Source organism: Pinus tabuliformis, chromosome 5_2, assembly GCF_031772625.1.
Source record: "Pinus tabuliformis cultivar Carrire ecotype Pingquan chromosome 5_2, CPIR1, whole genome shotgun sequence".
Taxonomy (NCBI): Eukaryota; Viridiplantae; Streptophyta; class Pinopsida; order Pinales; family Pinaceae; genus Pinus; species Pinus tabuliformis.
The window spans coordinates 403940428-403964832 of record NC_142306.1 but is presented as its reverse complement, the minus strand read 5'-3'; the positions used below and the strand labels follow the sequence as shown (position 1 = coordinate 403964832).

Below are 24405 nucleotides of genomic sequence, written 5' to 3'. Positions count from 1 at the left end.
GTGGTCATAATGATTTTGAGCTGGAATGTTTTCTGTGCAGTCATTATGATTTTGAACTGGCAAAAAGGGTTTAGACGTACATTCGACCCATATCAAACTGGTTATAATTTTTTCCATTTAGCATAGTTCAAACTTCAGGCATTTATTATCTTCATTTCCAAAACAATTTTAGTGATAAGTAAAAAGTCATTAGTCTACAATATCATGTCCAAGTAGAAGAAAAGTAGATAAGGATCTCAAGGTAGAATCAACATGGGACATGAAATAATGATTTTAACATCATGGAGCTAGAATAGAACTTGAAAGATGTCCATGTTGGAACTGAATGGAAGGCTGAGCTGACCATTTGGGCTAATTTGATCTACAGGCCCCTCAATTATCTTTTTTATCCATTAAATTCTTATGGGTCTGTTGAGCCATATTACGATGCTTTCACAATTACCTTCTATGACATTGGATTAGAACTTGAAAGATGTCAATGTCGAAATTGAATGGAAGGTTCAGCTGCCCATTTCGGCAAATTTGACCTATTGGCCCCTCAATTATCTTTTATATCCGTTAAACTCTTATGGGTCTGTTGGGCCATGTTACAATGCTTCCATAATTACCTTCTATGACCTTAGTTATTAGTTATGCTATTTGGATAGTACAGTGTCTGAGTGGTTGAGAAGCGAAGGATCTGGGACATCGGAGAGCACCTATTGTCTAGATTACTTGCTTCATTCATTTGACACTTTCAACATACAGGGGCAAGAATGGAAAATGGGAGATGTCCTCTGAATTGAGTTGAAGGTTTAATTGGAGATTTTGATAAATTTCATCTGCTGATCTCTCAATTCTGTCTCTTAGCCCCTAGACCCTTATGGGTCTATTAGAACATTTTGTATTTCTTTTACAGTTTTGTTCTATGATCTTGTGCTTTAAGAATGTTGACCGACATGAAATGTCTGCAGAGAGTTAAGTGGCCTACACAAATTCAATATTCTAGCTCCAATATACAAGCATATGAATGGTGAGGTGGGTTTACATGCCTTCTGAGGTCTCAGCCTCAATTCCATGTAACAAGGAAATGTTGAAGTGCATGCTAGATAACACCAATTCAATATAATAAGGAAATGTGAAGTGCATGTTACATGTTATCAATTCTATTTCTGAAATGTCAAGTGTAAATTATATGTGGGTACTACCTGCAATATGTTAGTAGAAACCTAACCATGAAACCTGTTTCTGTTCTATTCTTGTCTGGGCATTACATCAGTACATTACTAATGATACCCATTGTTGTTGTTGCAGGGAATTCTATTAAGTGGGCAATTTCCCAGCCCCCAGATGGACAGTGTCACCAATGATAACATTATCGTGAATATATTGAACAGCCTGGATCAGCCTTTCTTATTATCTTGATTAGTCATTTGGGTTCTCTCTTGTGTATTGGCTTATTGAGATTCATGGGTTCTTTCGTGATTTCTAATGCATTGAGATCGTTAACACATTCTGGTACAGGCGTGGTATCCACCAAAGGAGGATTTTGTGGCAAGATGGAGTTTTAGGAACAAACAGACCTATACCACGAAAACAGAACTTTACATACAAGTTCTAGCCTCTAGGTGAAGGACCAAATAGGCAGCTAGTACTACTTTCCATCAATGTACATACACGAAGCAGCTGGGGGATTTGGAGGGCTAACTGTTGCCAGCAGGCTCCTCATCCCTGTTCTGTTCCCTGCTCCTATTGGTGATATCACTCTGCTCATAGTTGACTGGTACAAGACCAATCACACAGTAAGTTGTTAATCTATCTCGGAAACAAATACATCTTTTGAATTTGAAGAGATTGACCATGTTCAACTTCACTATGTCCACTAGAATGTTCTCTCACTGCATCAATCTCTGACCATTTTCTAGCTTTGTGCCAATCCTTGAGAGAACATTTGACATGGGCAGATTGCTGGGTAAACCTTATGTTCTCATTAATGGCCATGGGCCAGCAAGTGATGCACCACGAAAACAGAACTTTACATACAAGTTCTAGCCTCTAGGTGAAGGATCAAATAGGCAGCTAGTACTACTTTCCATCAATGTACATACACGAAGCAGCTGGGGGATTTGGAGGGCTAACTGTTGCCAGCAGGCTCCTCATCCCTGTTCTGTTCCCTGCTCCTATTGGTGATATCACTCTGCTCATAGTTGACTGGTACAAGACCAATCACACAGTAAGTTGTTAATCTATCTCGGAAACAAATACATATTTTGAATTTGAAGAGATTGACCATGTTCAACTTCACTATGTCCACTAGAATGTTCTCTCACTGCATCAATCTCTGACCATTTTCTAGCTTTGTGCCAATCCTTGAGAGAACATTTGACATGGGCAGATTGCTGGGTAAACCTTATGTTGTTCTCATTAATGGCCATGGGCCAGCAAGTGATGCAATAATCACAATGGATCAAGGTAGATTGCAATTCTCTATAGCAAGGCACACTGCTAGACTTTTTGTGGATGCGTCTACGTACCCAATGATCCACAAGATGCATTTTGTTTTGATTTTATCGGATGGCATATCTTGCCCGCTCAATTTGTTTACTTATATCTAAAATGAGCCGTCTATTTATCTATAGGAGAAACCTACCACCTCCGGATTTCAAATGTGGGATTGTCATCCTCTCTGAACTTCAGGATCCAGGGTCATAAATTGAAGCTTGTGGAGGTGGAAGGATATCACCCTGTTCAAAATGTCTATGATTCTCTTGACATCCATGTCAGCCAGACCTACTCTGTTCTGATCACTGCAAATCAGCCATCTCAGGACTATTACATGGTTGCATCTACTCGTTTTACTAGTTCTGTTCTCACTGGCATTGCCACTTTCCACTATAGCAATTCCCAGAAGAGGGTTTCTGGACCAATTCGAGGAGCCCCAACAGAGATTGTTTGTCTCTGAACCAGGCAAGATACGTCAGGTTTGGTTTTTTCCTTACTTTGGGTCTAGTATCATGTGTCTGGGGAGGTATATCTGTATATATATTACTGATAGATAGATTCATGAATATGCTTATTTCTTAGTGTTTTTAGCAATGTTGAGAAATATAGATAAAGGAATGATCATGGAAAGTGAGGATGGCCATGAAAATTTAATTTCCTAGAAGATTCACAGACAAACCAGGGGTGAATTCTAAAATATCCATCAACTGCAGGATTGGTGGGAGTTACATCCATATATGTACTCTTGTTCTCAAATTTGAATAGCAATTGTTGTGCAGATGGAAGTGGACAGCCAGTGCAGCTTGTCCCAATCCACAAGGATCTTACCATTATGGAAACATCACTGCAACTCTCGTCAAAATCTTCTCTGCTGCCACAGATGAGAAGAGTAATCACTGCAATGGCATGGGTGGAGCCCCAGTGGTGGTGTTGTTGGCTCATTAATATTATGTATATATGTGCATCTATATGTACATATATGTCTGTGTATGTTTCTAATTACCATGGGTATGCGTACCCAGCTCTTGGATCTTTTGAACCTATACCCATGTACCAGAAATGTACATGTACCCATATCCACTATACCCAGTAGTATGTTGTAGTCTGGAACTCATCCACGTACCCTGCCATAACTTGGGCAAATTTGGAGATGTACCCTAAAAGTTGTCTTAGTTAAAAGGCTCCAGTAAGGTTGCATTTACGGTATGTCCAACAAGGAACCCTAAGAAACCAAGTGTTATTCCCTTTTATACTTTTAAACCCTAACATCTGTGTGGAATCCCACATGTATTTGGCAATAAAAACAGTTATTTCAGACATTTTGCAGACAAGGGGACTGTAATTGAGACTGGACCACTCATCCAGTGGGAATACTGTGATATGTACTTTTGAGCTCGTTGTTTGGCATAGATCCATTGTCATTTTAGTCACCCGTTTGTGCTTTTACTTCCTCGTGCTCTGAGGATTTTGGTTGTAGGGCCTCGAGTGGGTGTTTTGAACAGAGGCATTGAGATGAGAATAGTAGCATGGCGCTGTAATGGGTATTGTGGCCTACCAGACTTTAAGGAATCAATAGTATGCCTGTGTTTCTTAATGGGTATTGCGATTGAATGATGTAATGAAAACCATAGAAAGAGATAAGGGGGATGCTGTTTTGGACAATGGAGAAGCTGCTGCTGCTCTTCTGGGTGTTATTGCTGATGCTTGCTCAGTATCCGGGTGAGTTCAAACTTGACTTTACTGATATTTTTGTGAGTAAATGTCTTTGCTTTGGGTTCCTTGCTCTATGTTTTAGCTAAACACAAAGAAAAGAACTATGGCATTGATCCCTGTCCACTGAACATTGCAATGATCACTGTCCACTGAGACTAACTATGCTTTCTGAGAACTTAACATAGAGAGTGTGTGTATAAGTTATTAGCAATGTATTCTCTGTAAATGTATATTTATGTCTACCCAAGAAACCTATGCAGAAATCACAACAAATCCAGCGTAGAAACTCTTATATACTATTATGAGCTAATTGTTTAGTTTACTGGATGAGTTCTCAAAACCAATCATATGTGGATGTGTGTTCTAAGTCAAAATGCCAAATTAGATTATTCAATAAGTTTTGTAGCTATTTTAAATCCCTTTTTTTGATTTAGTGATTTAATGGACTATTGCCTTCACCTCAAGGGCTGTCATTTATTGTGCACACACAAATGAAGATGACAGATAGACAACCAAGTCATTCACCATTCACTTTCAAGTGAAAAGAGGATGTAGGAAAGGAGCTGTTGTAAGAAGCTGTTATACTCATTATTGGCATTTATATGAAAAGTTGTAACCAAAGGATTCTTATTGTCTCTAATGTAGAGGCATAGGAAATGCATAAAAGGAATATAGATACATTGTGACAGAATATGCAAATTAGTAGCGTGAATGATTCCTGTTGTAACTAACGTAGAGGCATAGGAAATGCATAAAAGGAATATAGAGTGGACACGTTGTAATATATGGACGAACAGCTGAGACAGGGTTGCCCCTCAGTGGCAAATTTCATTATCTGTACCTACTGTAAATTTCATTGACTGCATTTATTGTGAAACATTCTCTCTATCCTCTGGATTTCGGCATTTATCCTGTTGTTTGTATGTATGTTCCTTTTTGCTTCTCATTTCCTGTCTGTAATGTATTAGGGGAATGTATATCTATGGTGTTTATTTTAGTACCAACAAGATCAATGGCTAACATGTTACACTAGCTGACAGGTGTCTACTACCAAGTTTCTACCTAGAGACACGTTCAATTTTTTTTGTCTTTTTGAAAGGTCCACTGTGATCCAAGAGTTGCATCACACATTATTACAATCTCCAGTTTCTTCTCTGTTTTGAAGCGATATAAAATATGCTACTCATGCTAATAATTTTCCTATTTGGTTTATTTCCATCAGTAATGACTTGGCTGAAAAGAATTTAGTTTTGGATATAACTTATCTTATTTTTGGCGCTATGTTGTTGGAGACAAGGCATCTCAGAAATATGTATTGTTCATCTTTTCATCTTTCAGAGGGTTTCTTTTGCATGGATTTTAAATGGGTTGAGCTGGTTTTTTAGCCTTCAACTTGGGTGGAATTGCTGCTCTTACATTTTCTTAGAGCTAACAAGAGGAAGCACTGTGGGAGTGTGCTATGGATGAGAAGGGGATGACCTTCCAACCCTAGATGAAGTAGCCCAACTGGTGAAGTCAATCGCTGTCAGAAACATAATAATTATGACTCCAATGCGCAGGTTGTAGTTTTATACATACAGAATTTTTTCTAAAATATTTGCATAAGAGAAGGACCCATTTTTTGTTAAACTAGGAGATAAGATGAATGTTTTTCATGTGTTCAGTTTTTTCAAGCGTTTGCCCACACTGGCATTGAGCGCATCATAGGGCTACCAATTCGGATTTGCTTGGTTATTTCACAGTACTAAAGCACGACAGTCACAAGGGTTACTAACAATCTATTGCCATGCTACACTGCCACCATGATAAAATATGTAACTGTAGGAGCAGAAGTGACGGAGAGCACAATTAATGTTACGTCCTTTGTCGTCCCTGCAATGCGTCGCAATGTACAGACAGCTCTAAAAAGAGCCGGACTCAACCAAAAAATCAAGGTCTCTAGCATCCATGCATCTAGTATACTTTCCAGATCATTTCCACCCTCTGCAGGGGCATTGGACAGTAATTATGCATTTTTCCATAGTCCCTTGTTGCAGTTTCTTGCTCAGACACAGTCTTCCTTTATGGTCAACGTTTACCCATACTATGTCCCTCGCAAGGTGACCCTGGACTACGCTTTATTCATACCTAACGACGGTGTCATTGACTCTAACACATATCTTGTATATACGAATATGTTTGATGCACAGCTCGTTGCTCTCTTCTTTGCTTTAGAAGCCCTTAACTTCAGATCACTTAGAGTAATGGTGACTGAAACAGGGTGGCCCTCCAAGGGAGGCCATAAAGAGCCCGCAGCAACTCCAGAAAAAACTTGCAACTCACAATGGAAATCTGATCAGACATGTTAGAAACGACACTGCAACTCTTTCGAGGCCTGCCCAGGAGATTGATACGTACATTTTTTCCCTCATTAACAAGAACCGAAAGCCAGGATTGGAGTCGGAACGAAACTGGGGACTCTTCTATCCTGATGAGACCAATGTAGATGTAAGTGGCACTGGGTTGCCCTATGTGGCTACTGGGGGAAACTTAACGCGTGTTGATGGAACCTCTTTGTGTGTAGCTTCTCCATCAGCCAAAGAAGTTGACTTGCATAAGGCTATGGATTGAGCTTGTGGTTCTGGTAATGTGGACTGTTAATTCAGCTGGCCAACATTTTTATGAGCCAGATAATCTTGCTTCCCATGCTTCGTATGCCTTCAACCGCTATTACCAGAAGAATGGAGCCTCATTTGTGGGTTGCAATTTTGGTGGAACTGACAATATAATCACCATATATCCAAGTCAGTTTTCATGGGTTTTGTTTATATTTCGTTTGATTCCTACATAATAGTTTAATATAGGATGTTGGAAAAGCAAAAGACTTAGCTGAACTCCAAGCAGAATATCTAAAGTGGGGCTCAAAAATTCTTGCATCTTACATTACAAAAATCTTCAACAACATCATACAACAAAGGCTCCCCACGGATTGGAAAACTCATCTGGCAATACCTCTTTTCAAAAGCGGTGACGTCAATAATCCTTCCAATTATAGGACCATCATGATAAACCCTTTGTTTGCAAAGCTATTTGGAAGCATGCTAGAAAACAAAATTAGCAAATGGGCAGAAGAAAGAGATAAGCGTGCTAAAGGGCAAACAGGTTTTAGACCTAAACATTCCATAGCTGATCATTTTATAACTTTAAGGCACATCATCGAAAATATGTGGGAGAAAAAGGAAGAAGTCTTCTGTTGCTTTGTCGATTTCAGAAAAGCGTTTGACTCGGTTCCTAGGGATAAGCTTTGGCGCAGAATGGAGGAACTTGGGGTTCCTAAACATTTAAGAGCAACCATGCATAGGCTGTATGAAGAGGTGAGAGTCAAAATTATAATTACAGCAAGTATTTCTGAAAGTTTTAGAAGCGATATCGGGGTCAAGCAAGGTTGCCCACTGTCTCCTACCCTTTACGGTTTACATATCGACAAGCTTGAAGAGTGGTTAAATTCACAGGGGGGTGATGGTATCTATTTGGGCAAGTTTGTTATAAGGCTTCTTTTGTATGCAGATGGCCTTATTCTTATTGCTAAATCGGCTCTTGATTTGCAAGAGCACTTACTATCCCTTGAGCATTTTTGTACAACTGTGGGGATGCAAGTTAATATCAGCAAAATGAAAGTAGTGGTCTTCTCTAAGAAAAGAAAACATAACCAGCATAAGTTTTACTTTGAAGGCAACATTCTGGAAGAAGTTGCGGACTACAAATACCTCAGAATTGACTTCAACAAAAATCTAAGCTGGAATGGTTGTAGAAAGAAAAGAACTTTGGGGGGTTGGAAAGCATATTATGCTTTTCAAAATAGGTGTAGAAAGGCCGAGTTATGGGACTGAAATGCCACTCAAACTCTTTTTGGGCTTCAAATGATTCCGGTAATTCTATATGGTTGTGAACTATGGGCCAACAGTACATCTGACATGCAATGGAGACAAATTGAGAAAATTCAGAAGCGTTTGATTACAAACCAATTTAAGATTAAAAGTGCAGTTCCTTACGATATCTTGCTAAGTGAAACAGGGACCGCTCCTATTGAAGCAATTGCTATGGTGCGAGTCATAAGGTATTTAAAAAAAATTGAGCAAATGGAAGAGGGTAGATGGCCTAAGGTTATCTTTAATGATAGATTGTGTAAGAGAAAAAAAACTTGGATGCAACAAAATAACAAATGGTTTAGTAAATGGGGTATTTGCTTGAACGTGTGTCCCATAAACAACAAAGAGATAAAAGTTTTTGTTATGGAAAAGTTCCACAAGCATATTTGGGACAAGGAGCTAGGAAGAAAAAAAAATTACTATATTGAAGTGTTTAATCCCACTCATAATCATCAACCAAAGGCATACATAGAGGCCAATATCTCTTAGAGAGCCAAAATTCTTATTGCTCAGTTAATGACTAATTCTCATCAACTATGTTGTGAAACAGGGCATTGGAAGAGGCCAAAGGAAATGTGGGAGAAAAGAGTATGCATTTTTTGTTCTTTTGGAAAAGTGGAAACAAAAAAACATTTCATTTTAGATTGTAAGGCTTTCAAAGACAACAATGAAAGTTATGCAGATACGTTGGCAGCTAGCTCTTGTGATAATCTATTTAGCGAGAGGTTTGTCGAGAATTTGGGAGCATTTATTTTGAAGCTTCACAGAAAAAGGGTCGAATACATCAAGCAAATGAAGAAGCACGCTGTCCCATAGGCTATCTTTAGCCTCGTGGACGTTAAAAATAATTTCTTTCTTTCTTTCTTTCATAATTGGACTACGCCTCTACATCTTGGAATCAATAACTGAGCTTCTATGCGTTTGAACTTTCATTGCTGGCAGGCTATGAATCTTGTGTGTATACAACATCTAGATAAAGTCGTAGATCTATTGTTCCCTGTTAGTTACCGATATTTTAAATTCTATGAGGTTGGATATGAGATTTATAAATTTCGATGCATCAATAATTGTAGAGATGATAACTTAATTTTTTTCTATGACCTTCACAGTTTATATATAGTATTCTACAACATCACTTTAGAAGAACTTTGAAGTTGTTTCACATAATTTTTATTAGGTGGATATAATTTTTGTTAGGTGGATATAATTTTTCTTGGATTAGAGTAGCGTATCATTATAGCTAGTTTACATTGCACCACTACATTAGTTGTTTGCTTGTTTCTCTCTTCCTTCATCACCATCCTTTAGCCTTTTGACTCATCATTTTTCCTTGACACCATTGTGCCCCCTCAGCACAGGGACTCCGTGGCCTTCACCCCTAGTTTCCTTTAGTCTATCATCTCACCCTTGCTATATTCACCACTTAGCATGTAGCATGTCTCTACCTTGCTACAACAATTTAATGTCATTTTCAAAATTGTTAAAATTAGTACTTGGGTTAATTAATTAATTAATTTTTTTAAATTTGGATTTTAGTGGTTTTACTTTGTTATAGTAAAATATATTGCCTATTTTTATTTATCTTTTTTTTTTTTTATTATATATCTTTAAAATGTTTTCAAGGAGACTATTAATATCCTCTTTCACACAATTATATATTACAAACAACCGCTTGTTATAGATAGCCTATTTCAAACAATGACTTGTTATTAGTCTAACTTTGTTGATAGTTTATTACAAACAACCTTTGTTATTTCAAGATAATAAGCCATGATAGTGAAAAAAAAGCACTCTACTTTCTTTTTACAACATACACCTTGTACTCTGTTCACCTTGTATTCTATTAGGTGTTTCCTCTCCCATTTTTTTTCCCAAGGAAAAACTGTAATTTTATCAATGAAAACAAAATCACATGTTGTAAGTGCTGTGATGCATTTCATCGGCAAGTCAAACATTGTTGATCAGAATTTCAATGAAAGCAAGTAATAATGTACAAAGGGGGAGATAATCATGCTTTTCTCTCTTTTTTCTTTTCAACCTTACGCCACTCCCCTTGAGTCGACATCGAAGATACCAGTGTAAGTGAAGTGTCAACCTTATGTCGAGGGTTGTCTTTATCAGAGTCTGAGTTGTCTGATGTATGTAGTCGTTTGGATCCACTGATATCCATTGTTTCTAGTATCTTTGTCGGTTGCGAGTCCATTAGATCTGGTGGATTTAATTCCTGTGCTTCTGGTTCTTTGTTTATCTGGTTGTTCTCGCTGGGTATGGGCTGTTCCACATCAACTTCCTCCTCATCAGAGAGTGGTGGGGAAATTGCCATCCCTTGGGTGGTTTCCCCCTTTTCTTCTTTCGTCAGGTATATTTTTTGGCTTTAGGGCACATATTTTGTAGATGTCTTGTTTGTCAGCAGATTTTGCATCTAAATGCTGTATTTTCATAATCTAATATCTGTTTGTGTCCCACTGTTTGTGCTTCAGTTGAATTCGGTTTGGCAAGCCTTTGTTGAGATCTACTTCCACACAAATTCGTGTGAATGTGAAAATTCTTTCCTCCCGTGTTTATGTGCTCATTTTAATGTAACGTCTAATAGTGTTACCCATACCTGCAAGGACTTGTTGGTTCCAGAGATGTAATGGGAAGTTGTGCAAACGAACCCAAACTGGCATCTTGGAAACAACCATTGTATTTGCATCAAATTTTGGAAACCATGGTGTGATGAAGAGACCCGTGGATCCCCAAAACCATGGTCCCTCTCAAAATATAATGTCTCAAGCCTATGTTGTGGGGAAATTTACAATGAAGAAACCCTTGGAACAGAGGTGACTTTCACAGTGTAGTCCAGTTTGTGAAAATCTAGTGGAAGAGCTCAACAGGTTCTGGCTAGAAACAGTTGAGTGGAAGAGCTCAATAGGTTCTGGCCAGGAACAGTGGAATTGACAGATTATAGCTTGTTTTTCAAAAGTATTGCAATGTTCATTTGTTTCTGGTATGTCTATGTTTAATTCTGGGGTATAATTCAGTTGCTCCACAATATATGCACTGGGTTCGGTTCTAGTTTGCTTTGGTGACGCTGTAGGTGTATTTTTCCCTTGGAGGATGTTTTTGAATGAAAGTCCTCCATTTTTGTGCTTATGATGTGTTTTTGTATTTTTTGTTGAGCTGCTCCCAATGCCTCTTCCTGTGTTTCACTGTAGTTTGCTGCATCGCCTCTTAGCCTCAAATTTAGTATTATGGTAGACACAGGCAATATATTGTAGTCCTTGAGGGGCTTGGGGCCTTGGAGTGCTCTGTCCCAAAAATTAGATGTTGTAATCTGACAGGATATCCAACATGATGGGAGATGAGATTCTTCAAATGCAACACACACTTTGTTGCATGTGCCCAAAACAGAAGAAACATCCCGAAAGGGGTTTTAATAAAAATTTGAAATCGAAGAGGATTTACTAGAGGTCCGGGTTCTGTTTCTATCTGAGGATGTCTAGTTTGAGCAACATCAAATGCACCGCACTGGATGAAAGTCTCTGTGTTCTCCTCCAGAGTTTTGTTACCCGGTATCTGCTGGTCGGTCTCCCTTTTATGATCAGTGAACCACCTAATAACAGGTATCTCGCCCAGCGCTGAAGACCAAGTTGGAAGCGTGTTAATGGGGAGCATTATTTTTGCCCCTACATATAGTCCATGAGGTAGATCCGGCCAGGGCACGGGAGTACCCTTGTTCTTGCCTCGCAGGTAGGGTGGGCGATCTTTGTAGCCGACGATTGCAGAGAGCCTCCCTCTGTATGGTTCGACTTCCCTCATGGCGACGCGCTTCTAATGTTCCCTTCGCCGATTCGCACCCTTGGTTGTTCCATGCCCCCTTGCATCGCCCTCAGTCACAGGCAGGCCATAGCTAAGGAGCGTTTCACAAATTTGGCGACGTTCAATTGCTTTGTGCCCAGGTAGATATACAAACCCTGAGCAATAATACAACCATGATTGTTCCCATCGAGATGGTTCCTCGAATGATTCCCAACCGGGAGATTGGATCTGTCGTCAACCTTGTGCTTCGACTTCCCTGCAGCCCAAGAAGTTGTCCACGGGATAGAGAATGGCATCGGCGCCCCAAACCCCATTGTTGAGTAGAGTAACCCTAACCCTGTATTCCATTTTTCCTTCTAACATGCTCTCTTTCAAGTCCATCATTTCTTTGTTTATCTCCTCCATACTTTTGATCCGGTTTCTCTGTTTCCTCCCCCATTTTGGAGGGTATGCTAGTTAATATGTATTATTTGTTTATCTCCTCCATACTTTTGATCCGGTTTCTCCGTTTCCTCCCCCATTTTGGAGGGTATGCTAGTTAATATGTATTATGAGGTATGCTAGTATATATATATATATATATTTTATATGTTATTTGTCTAATTTTTTTATTAAATAAATTAATATAAATATATAAATTTAAATTTAATATAAAATACAAATTTAATAATAATACAAATTTAGACTCATAAACATGTAAATTTGAATATTAATATTGTAATTTTAAGATATTTAATTTATAAAATTTAAATAATTTTTATTTGTTATTTATGATTGTTATTATTATATGTATTATTTTCATATGTGATGATGGTGTGGAAAGTGTTATTATATTATATTATTTATAAAATTAAAGAATTTGGAAATAAGATTATTTAGTTTATTTTCGTTTTTTAGATAGCATTATTAATATTTTTAAATTGAAATATAGTTTCCGCTTAAAATGTGTATTTTAAAAGAAAATGTTTTTCATCTTTTATTTTATTAGATTTGTAAACTATAAAAGTTATTTCAATTTGTATAATAATTTAGGTGTTATTTCCCTTTTTTCATGTTAGCCCAATTATACTTGTATAATAAGAGCACCTTATCACAATATTAATATCCATGAGTGGGACACGAAATTCTAAAATAAAAATATGGTATAACATATTGCTTTTATTTATTTTAAATGCTTCTAGAATTCTTGCTTTCCTTTCAAGTCTCTCTAGAAATATAACAACCCCAAAATTTAGAACTATACAAAATCATTAAGACAACAAATGCTTCAAATAAAATGTTCTTTTCCTCATAATTAGAACTCAACTTCCTTAAAGTAATTTTCAAGCCGATAAATAGTGATAAATAGTGTTTAAACCCCCAGTAATCCTTCTTTCAATAACACAATTACAATTCAACTTGTGATGGATGCTGATTCCAATATGCTTGTATGAAAGAACTTCTTCTAATTTTTAATTATTATAATCAAACTTAAAATGGGTGATTTCCTTGACTTGATAATCATTATCTCTCTTTTATTAGTACTCATAGCTATTCCATAGTTGTGGAAATTATCTTTTAGTAATTTAAAGATTCTTGTCAAGGTATGAAGACTTCCTTAAGAAAAGAATAATGTCATATGCATAATAGAGGAGGATGAAAATTAGATCTATATAAGTTTAATGTCATGAAACCTACTTTCTTTTGGAAATATTTTAACTTATTTACATAAATTTCAAAAGGGAGATTTCCTTAATAAAAGAATAGTGTCATATGCATAATAGAGGAGGATGAAAATTAGACCTATAAGGTTAATGTCGTGAAACCTACTTTCTTTTGAAAATATTTTAACTTATTTACATAAATTTCAAAAGAGAGACTTCCTTAATAAAAGAATAGTGTAATATGCATAATAGAGGAGGATGAAAATTAGATCTATAAGGTTAATATCATGAAACCTACTTTCTTTTGGAAATATTTTAACATATTTACATAAATTTCAAAAGGGATAGGGGGCATAGGCCGTCTTTCCTTGATCATTATAAAGCAACTGATTTTTGATTAACCTTTTAAATTTGGAAATGACTCTCTTGTAACTCTATGATTGTGACTATTAGTTTAATGAGGATTCCAATACTTTCCATTCTCTTTCAAAGTTTATTTTCAGGGTTTGTTTCAAAAGGTCTTTTTTTAGTTGTCAATAAAGAAACACAAGAAATTGTGTTATTTTTTCAAAATTATTCAACTATAATCTTAAGTGGCATTAAATGATCTAGAGGTGAATGATAACTTTAAAAACTAGACTATTCTTGAGTTATCTTATCAATCTTTTCTAGTTACAAGCTAATATTCTTTTTTAAAATTGTAACATATAAGTTGACCATAAGATAACCAATCACAGTGGTGACCGATCACAATGGTCATTGATTTAAGTTGATACCGTGAGTGAGGTCAATATCTCAATCAAGATCAAGGCCTTGATCAGGTCCTTTCAAATTCAATATCAAGCAGTTAATTAAGGTCCTTTCAAATTCCACCTTAAGCACTTGATCAAGTTCTATATAATCCCTAAATCAAGAGTTTTAAAGTTGGTATTTTTGCACTTTTTTAATAGATTTTTTTATATATATAGCTGGTAAAGGATAAAATCCCTTCATTTCTTCAATCCTCTATTCAATGATACAATTTTCCCTTTTCTATTTTCATGTTATATTTTTAATTAAACTTTTTAAAACTTATACATAAAAAAATATCATAATTATGAAGGGCACTAGAGAAAAATAAGTATTATACAAATTACATTTTCAAAAAATTATAAAATATGTGAAATATCGTTAGATGTTTATTCTTCAAAAATGTATTTCTAATTTTCAATTTTAAATACATAAAAGAAAAATATTTGTTGTGAACATAAAATATAAAAATTGTTATTCAAATATTAATTAAATGTTTTAGAAAAATAATTGAAAATATATTTTTCCAAAAAATAAAAATAAATAAGTTAAATTAAGTTTTATGTTGATTTTATTAGCATAATGCTTTTTTGAAAATTATATACTTAATATTAAAATATATCTTATTATCTCAGGAATAAAAATGGTTTATTATGTTTTCTACGAATTTACCAGAAACATATAATTAAAAAAAAATTAAACACATTGAATGACAATTTTTTTTCAAAAAAATCATTATTAAAATAGCACAATTACTAACAATTTGTTCTATTATACATCAAAATTCATAAAATATATATGAAGTTTAAATAACTAAATTTAAACAGTGTGTAAAGAGTCATATTTCCGTTGCCATATATCTCTACAAAGTATGAGATATATTTGTGAATTTACCTCCATACAAATCAACTAATAACAAAATAGACCTCAATATTTTATTTAATATGGATGCTTCTCAATGATATTTCACCCTTAATCCATTTGTTGCGGGTAGCCATTTTCGGTGAAGGCTAGCCAACGATTATTATTGCTTTCCATTATTATGTTTTTCCACTTTTGTAGTCTCAAAAATAAATTCCGATGACACACCTCTCATATAACATTGAAAAAATATGCACCTTTTCTTACAAACATCAATATATGCCACTTATCACCTATCGTAAGGCCATTTTCTTATATCTTGAATATTGGGGATCCCAAGGGTTTCTTGAGATTTTATCTACTACATATGTCCATACATTATTGCCCATATAAATACAAATAAAAGTAAGTGGTGAATCATTTAATTATTTAAATTGTTAACCAATTTTATATAAAAAGATAAATATTATATTTAATTGTAATATATAAACAATTTTATTTACGTTTGAAGTAACTTTTAAAACTATTTTTGTTTGGTTAAGTGTTTGTCTTTTTTGGACGTAAGGAAATAGGTTAATGACCCAAGACCTAAAGTATTTGGCAGGGGTGAAAGCTTGACCCCTAATAGACCACTAGTGGGAATTTATAGGTGACATGGTTTTTTTGAATAGTAGTGATGAGCCAACTTGCATTTGCAGATAACAACCATTGATGGTTGTCCCCATTGTTGGTTTGACAACTAAGTTATGATAGGTTTTCCCACTGTTAAAAAAAAATGAAGAGCAGCCCCATCAAAGACTCATTGATTCTCCATCCTTAGTGATGTGATACTTATGTATAAATGATCTCTCATTTTTAAATGGACTTTTTAGAAACTCTTTAACATTTTTTAATCATTGAGGTTTACCAAGAATTATAAAGTTTTATTCAAGGTAATAGAAATTAAAAATGTAAATATAGTTAAACAAATTATAATATTTTCATATTTAAAAATTAATAAATCATGTCATTACTTTTTCTCAGATTAGGATAAATAACTCAACGAGATTATTTCTATTAATGTGCAATCAAATTTTCCCACTGAGTGTAGAATAGACGATGATGTGTGTAATATTAAGTCATTTTGTGATGTGAAGGTCACCAGTTTGAAACTTCACGGGCAAAAAATATAGCCATGTTAAGGGCTAGTGTGGTCAAGGTCAGGTCCGACCCCCAGGTGATTTTGACGGTTTAGATGCCCTTGGGTTGCAGTTTCTCAAGCCATAGGTCAAGCTTGATGTAATCTCTGATGAACTTTGACGACAAAAAAAATGTGCAATCAAATTTATCTAATTAAGTTTATGCTTGTTTCATAATCAAAGAGTTTGTTCATCTTTGTATTCTCCTACTTCTAATAATTTACAATTTTATTTACAAGGACAAAATTGATGAAGGATTATGTCCAACATTCCCTCCTTAAGCCTAAGAGGAGTTTGTATGGCCAAGAATCACTCTAAAATTTTAAAATTTTTCTCCTCCAAGTGCTTCGGTGAAGATTTCCACAATTTGTTCATTTGTGGAAAAATGTCTCAAATTAATAGTCTTGGCCTCTACATGATATCAAATCAAATGATACTTTGTGTTGATGTGTTTGGTTCGATCATCAAACATGGGATTCTTGGCCAACTTGATTGTAGAAGTGTTGTCAACTAGAAGAGGAGTAGAATTGACTCGTTTCTACTGCAAATCTTCAAGTATTTTCTTGAGCCACACAATGTCCTTTGTCACTTCACCGACTGCCACATTTTATACCACTATTATGGAATCTACCAGAATTGATTGTTTGCATGACCTCTAGGAGAGAGTTTTTGATCCAAGCCTCATGAGATAGCATGAATTCAACATTATATTTTCTTTGTCTTTGTCAAATTCAAAATCAGAATATGCAATCAAGCTAAAGTCACCCACCTATGAATATTTGAGTCCAAAGTCTTGAGTTCCTTTCAAGTAATTTATCTCTTTTTGCAACAAACCAATGTCCTTCACAAAGCTTTTGCATAAATATTGAAAGAATCCAAACAACAAATGGAATATTTGATCTCATAACGGTGAGGTAGATAAGACTTTCCATAAGCTATTTGTACTCGGTTGCATCCTCAAATGCATTTACTTCTTTTAATGTGACCTTAAAATTTTGTTCCATTTTCATAGAAAGAGGATTGCATTTATCCATGCCAAACATATTCAACAATTCTCCAACGTAATTCTTCTAAGAGATAAATATGTACTTTTGATGTTGAGTCACTTCAATGCCTACATAGTAGTGAAGATATCTAAAATTTGTCATCTCAAAGCGCTTGTTCATTTTTTTTTGAATGGATGTAATAGAGCTTTCATTGCTCCATGTCATAAAAAAATCTTCTACATACACTACAAGATCTATACTAGTTTTTCCAATATTCTTGAACAAAAGAGTTGCATCATCAAGATTCAAGTGTTTGAAATTATCAAAATATGCTTAGTTAAATTTTCGTATTAGGCTCATTGTGCTTGTTTATGGTACATTTTTGGCTATATGAAGAGTTGATGAGTTTACATACTTTTTATTCTTGTCCTTTCATAAAGAAAACTTCCAACTAACACATGAAGACATTCTCTTTCAAGTATCCATTCAAAAAAACATTGACATAATTTTGATGAACTTTCCATCCATTTTGAGCCACCAAAGCAAAGAGAGTCTGAATAGTGGCCAATGTTTTCTATGGGGGAAATGGTTTCCTCATAACCAACAAATTATTTTTGTGCAAATCCTTTTTTAATGGGCCTTGCCTTGTGCTTTTCAAGTGATCCATCTGATTTGCACTTGTTCTTGTAGACCCACATGCTCCATTCTTTATGAGAGAATCATACTCCTAAAATGCTTCTTTCACTCATCATGAAAGTAGCTTCTTTGAATGATTTTTTTTCAAAGTTAGTAGATAAATTAAATTCACAATCTTATAAAATTGCCATACCATGATACATCAATTGAATCATAGTTATCTGCATCATCTTTGTTTTGTCTAGGGGAACTTACGGTTCCTATCTTTCTAACCTCATAAATATGAACACTTTCAAGCGCCTTGATGATCCATAAACTGTCGTGGATATTCCACTAGATAATTATTCACAATAGGTCTACTAACATATATTAGAAAACCAAAACTCTACACTATGAGGATTTATTTCTCCTTAGATTTATGAATTTGTTAATTATTGTTTATTGTGTATGCATGTAAATTATAATTATGTAGAAAATAGAGAACATTGAAATAAAAACTTACAAACCAAAATAAACACGAGATATATCCTAGGAAACCCTTTTGAGAGAAAACACAGTTGGAAGGTGAGGCCGCTTTATTCTCTTTCCCTGAATAGAAAATGGATTCAAGTACAAAGAAGTAAGGCTTATGGTTCTTGGGCTACTATAGAGCACAAATATTCTTTTTGTGCTCTCTCCCTATCCTTCTCGTCTACTTTGCTCATCTATGGAACATAATGCACTTAAAAATAATGAAACCTCTTTTCCTCCTAGTGGCCTAGTTATAACACAATTTGATAGCCTATTAGTGGTTAGGTTTGGCTCCTTCAAATCTTAACTAGAGTTACAATATGAACTCTTCTAGAGAATTTTTTATGAAATCTTCTAAAGAATTTTTCATCATGGTCACGTGGCTAGCCCCTTTTCAATGAATAATGGGGGTTGACATGACATACTCTCGAAATATGGTGGTCAAAAGGTCAACTTTCAAGTGGCATAATTTTTGCATATGAACTTTGATTTAATTGATTCTTGCACCATTGAAAATGTCTTTGTGTAGAATAGGAAAAAAAAATTGCCACCATAAAGGGGAAAAGTTCCCCCCCAAAAAATTCTGTTTGATGCCTCAAAAATCTTCTAGAAGGTTTCAGGCCCCAATTTGCCAAACTGGGTCCCACTAGTAAAGATGGTCCTCTGAGTTGATTACTCAATATTTTCCACTTTGAAAGCATCAATATGGATGAAAATAATATAATGATCTAATCTAGATAACTTCTCCCCATTTTGGGAGGCTGTTGGTCCCCAAAATATTCTACTAAATGAGTTGAGGAAATTTTTCCTCCACCTTCTCTCACGTGTACCATTTAGCCTTGTGGACTACCTATACCTGTTTATGATGATGTGAAAATATGCACAATGATATTAGGCTAGTGAGCCAGATGAATATAATGGTTATGCTGATGAGCTGAGTCACATTATGGGACATGTGTGCCCATGTAGGTATGATTGGATATATTTTGAGGCCATCATGTCCAAACATATATGTTGGCTTTGGCTAAATGCTCGGAGGGATAGGACTGTAATTAGATGTAATAGATGTACATATTTACAATAAAGTAATATAAAATAGACTGGCTACAAAGCCCACTCCATAGTAAAATTATGGGGTCATGCAACTCCATGACAACAAGGGTCAACGGTGTTGGATGACGTGTGTTGGTGATGAGGACAATTGAGGCCCATGTGGCTTCAAGGTGTGCCACTTGGCTAATAAATGCCATGCAACTATGGGAAATATATATTTTCCTAAGGCATCATTATAAGGGATTAATTCATTTATCACTTGGTGACTATCCTTTTGATGGTCATGGCCATGGGGAGGATGATGGTTTTGGACTTCGGTCCTGAGTGACCAACTGGGGAACCTTCAGCTTGGGTTTTAATATTAGCTGGGAGAAATTTTGGTTCATGCATGGAAGATGCCTAAATAATCCTGGATATTGAGTTGACACCTTGGTAGTTAGCCTAGAGGGTGCCTAGAGCCCTGGAGCATGACTATTGGGTTGGCATCTTGGCAGTTGATGTGGCATGGAGGGTGCCTGGAGCCTTGAAGCAACACGATTGTTCGTTTGACACCTTGACAATTATATCGAAGGATATCTGAATCCCTGGACCATGTTGGGTGTGGAGCTTGATTATCTTCTGTATTCAAAGGTATCGCCACGTTGGAACCTAGTTCGAAATGGCCTGAAAAATATTCGCTGCAAGGGGGCTCTAGGGGGGGCGGCTGCAACCTTTGGGGAGCCCCCCCCGGCGGGGGGCTGCCCCCGAAGCTAAGAATAGATGTAAAATTGCCTTGTAAAAGTATAGTAATTTCTAGTCAATGTGGGCCGTTCATTAGGCGGAGATCTGACGGTAGAAGTTATGTTTAATTTAGGGTTTTTTGCCCTAGAAGGAAACCCCTCACTATATATGATGGAATTGTATTGCGTCTATGTAGATCTGTATTCTGAGTGAGAAAGAGAGAGGAGATTGAGAGCGAAGAGGGTGTTACAACGGATCTGCTGTAGGTTGTATCTCTTCAGTTTGCTTGATAATATAAAAGGAAGGACTGGCTGTTTCTCCGTGGAAATAGCCCAAACTGGGTGAACCATGTATATCTGTGTCTCTCTTGTTTTATGCGTTTTCTGTGTTTATATTTCTGCAATATTTTATATGTTCCATCGCTCCATAATATAATTTTCTAACAGACTAGTGTGGCTGTTGGGTTTGCACCTTGGGTAGAGATGTATCGATTTGTGGCTTGGAGTGTTGAAAAATGCATCAAGAAATTCTCAATTTGGTTTTGCCTTGATTAAATTGAGAAAATTCGAATTTCCACATCAACAGACAAATTGGATGATGTTAAATTGTGTGACATGGCTTGTGTCACTCAGTTTACTCTGTAAATTCAAGTTGGAGGAGTTAGAGTTTAGTTCAGCGTGTGTGATTTCTAATTTCTAGCAATCAAGGTCAGTTATCTCAGGTTGTTTTAAGTTAAACTAGTTCCAACTTTTGGAGGAGCTAGCGGAAGGTCAGCTAAGCAGTGGGACTTCAGTCAAACTCAATGATAATCTAGTTAACTAATCAATCAATCCAAAATAGCTAGTGCATGCAGAGAATTCGAGTTACCTAGTTGAGGTGGAGATTCTAAGGCAGTGTAACATCAGTTATAGACTAGTTAATCTGGACTTGTGCAGGAACACAACAAAATACTGATATAAACATAAACACAAAGATGCAGTAGAAATAAAACTTCATTTCATTAATATCAAAGAACTAAAATATGCTTACATATAAAATGGAAACAAACTAGCTCGGGTGATGGTAGCTTATCTCTGAGAAGAGATGTGGCGACTACATGCCTTTGAACTGTGTTACATTGAGGTTCAAGGGCCTTTTTATTATTGAATAAAAAGGGAAAACCCTAAACAACCAAAACCCTAACCCTAAGAGATGAAACACTAAGAGTTTGCGGGCCTCGTTGGGTTAGTTGGTGATCTGAAAATGGAATGTACTTGTTTAAGGGTGCAAGGTATCCATTTCCAATAATTTCAACTGTGAGCTAGACACTCCAAATGACCTCTAAAAATGTATAAACTTCTTATTTCTTATACAAAGATAGACTGTAGGGGCATTCACCGGACATGTCACCTCTAAAAAGAGGATGAGTTCCAGAGGCTACCTGGCCCTCTAGAGGCTCTGCCTAAAGAAATAACAAAGTAAACACTTAGAAGTCTCTGACATACACATACTTGAAGTTTAAGGTCTTGCAGAATAAGACAAGTAACTTTCTGCAGCTGAATAGGTGATTATGTGTGTATGCAAGTTATATTTATTTGTTGTTTAATACTTTATATTAGTTTTGTTTAGCATATCATCTTCAGCAAATAAAGACATCAAAATGATAAAGCAGTTCACCCCCCCTCTGGGCTACATCTGCTGGACCAAGCCTCTCCAACTAGGCTTGTCCTCTTGTATTAAAATTGCTACAAAGGCTAATACAAGAATATGGGTGTTTCAAAGGACAGATCTGACTGTAAATACAGAATCAAATGCAATGGAAAAGCTTCAGTGAGACATCAGGTAATGCTTTGACTGCAGAGACTAGGGGAAGAAAAATGGAAAGAGGAAAGAGCCCAGGATATCGCATTAAGTCAAGGAAAGGCAGATCCAAGTCCAAATCTACGATAGTGTGCTGGAAATGCAGGAAGAAAGGACACCTGAAAAAAGATTGTAAGTCTCAGAAGGGAAAAGGAGGAGACGTGCATCAAGAAAACAATCATGAAGTGAAATTGGAAAGTGATGTGTTGCAAGATGCTTTGATTCTTTCTTTAGAAAATGTTATTGGTACATGGGTGGTAGATTCAGGGGCCTCATTCCATGCCATGCCTGATAGGAAACATTTTCATGTTTATGTTCAAGGAGATTTTGGACAGGTTCGTTTGGGTGATGATAAACCCTATAAAATTATTGGAATGGTTAAAGTTTTCATAAAACCATGGAATGGAAACCAATGTATATTGAAGGATGTAAGGCATGTTCAGGGACTGAAGAAAAATCTAATTTCAACAGGGAAGTTGGGAGGTGAAGGTTGTGTAACTACTTTTACAGATAAAACCTAGAAGGTCACTAAAGGAGCCCTGGTAATAGCAAAGGGAGAAAAGGTTGGTACATTGTATTTATCCAATGGTATTTCTAATTATGTTAATGCATTAACCTCTACAAGAGAAGATACATCATTGTGGCATCATAGGCTCGGGCACATGAGTGAGAAGGGGATGCAGATTCTTCACTTAAGAAATTTGTTGACAGGTTTTAATCATGTTGATTTGGAGTTCTGTGAGAATTGTGTTTATGGAAAATAGAAGAGAATCAGATTCCTCAGAGTTGCAAAATAAAAGAAGAGCGAAAAATTAGAACTTGTGCATACAGATGCATGGGAACCTGCTCAAGTATCATCTCTCGGTGGCACTCAATATTATGTTACTTTTATTGATGATGCAACTAGAAAAACCTGGATTTATTATATGCAAAATAAATCTGATGTATTTGATACTTTTAAGAAATCAAAAGCTTTGGTTGAAAATGAGACAGGAAAAAGGTTGAAGTGTCTCAGATCAAACAATGGAGGTGAATATTGCAGCAAAGAGTTTGATAAGTATTTTTCGGAGCATGGAATTCTCAGAGAGAAGAGAGTTCCAGGAACACCAAAAGAAAATGGTGTGTCATAAAGGATGAACAAGACAATCATGGAGCGTGCAAGGTGCATGATATTGCATGCATGATTGCCTTTACAATTTTGGGCAGATGATGAAGATATTGTTGTTTATCTAATAAACAGAGGGCCTTCAAGTTCCTTGGATGGAGGTATTCTAGAGGAGGCATGGAGAGGTAAAAAGGTAAACTACTCATTTTCAAATAATTTTGGTTGTGAAGCCTTTGTCCACATTAATAAAGAAAATAGAACAAAGCTTGAGGAAAAATCAAAGAAATGTACCTTTATTGGATATGGTGTTAATGATTTTCATTATTATTTATATGATTATGAAAATCACAAAATCATTAGGAGCAGAGATGTCATATTCAATGAAAAGGTTTTGTATAAGGATCAGATGCAGGAAAAGAAATAAGAAAAAGAAAAAAGAGAATACACAATGCTTCATGAGATCACAGAAAAAGTAAAGGTGCATGAAAATCATAATGATCAATAGCCAGAACAACAATAGCAACCACAACAGCAACAGGCACCTCAAACACCTGAAACTGGTGTTAGAAGATCTAACAGGATAAGTAGACCCCCTGAACCATACTCTCCTTCATTATATTATGTATTGTTGATTGATTCTGGTGAACCATGATGTTATGAAGAAGCAGTCCAGGTAGAAACCAGGAAGAAGTGGGAGTTATCCATGAAAGAAGAGATTGACTCCTTGGTACATAACCAGAATTGGGACTTAGTCAAGTTGCCTGCAGGTAAAACAAAATTGAAAAATAAATGGGTTTACAGGTTGAAGGAAGAATATGGAGGTAGAAAAAGGTATAAAGCTAGACTTGTGGTGAAGGGGCTTGCACAGAAAAAAGGTATAGACTTTGATGAGATATTTTCTCTTGTTGTTAAAATGACTTCAATCAAATCTATTTTAAGTCTAGCAGCAACAGAAGTTTTTCATCTTGAGTAGTTATATGTAAAGATGACCTTTCTCCATGGGGATTTGGAGGAAAAGATATATGTAGCAACCACAAGGATATGAGGGAATGAGAAACTAGTGTGTAGGTTGAAGAAGAGCTTGTATGGTTTAAAAAATGCTCCAAGGAAGTTGTATCTAAAAGTTGATAGGTTTATGTCTGAACAAGGTTATACTAGATGCCACTTTGATCATTGTGTTTA

The 24405-nt window shown here is 36.0% G+C and overlaps 1 protein-coding gene and 1 pseudogene across 2 annotated transcripts in view; both read left to right on the top strand.

The window, feature by feature from the left end:
• Positions 1 to 24405, top strand: part of LOC149159233 (glucan endo-1,3-beta-glucosidase 13-like) — a 29384-nt pseudogene that overhangs the window by 1533 nt on the left and 3446 nt on the right. The window contains exons 2-6 of the transcript XR_016261254.1: positions 1294 to 4200; positions 5621 to 5753; positions 5859 to 6977; positions 9045 to 9072; positions 10366 to 10461. The product of XR_016261254.1 is annotated as a glucan endo-1,3-beta-glucosidase 13-like (transcript). The remainder of the gene's footprint in view (positions 1 to 1293; positions 4201 to 5620; positions 5754 to 5858; positions 6978 to 9044; positions 9073 to 10365; positions 10462 to 24405) is intronic.
• Positions 2078 to 3426, top strand: LOC149159234 (protein SKU5 SIMILAR 14-like). The gene is made up of 4 exons (XM_089434236.1): positions 2078 to 2193; positions 2336 to 2451; positions 2619 to 2929; positions 3247 to 3426. Exons 1-4 carry the CDS (start codon positions 2078 to 2080, stop codon positions 3424 to 3426), a joined length of 723 nt encoding a protein of 240 aa, XP_089290362.1.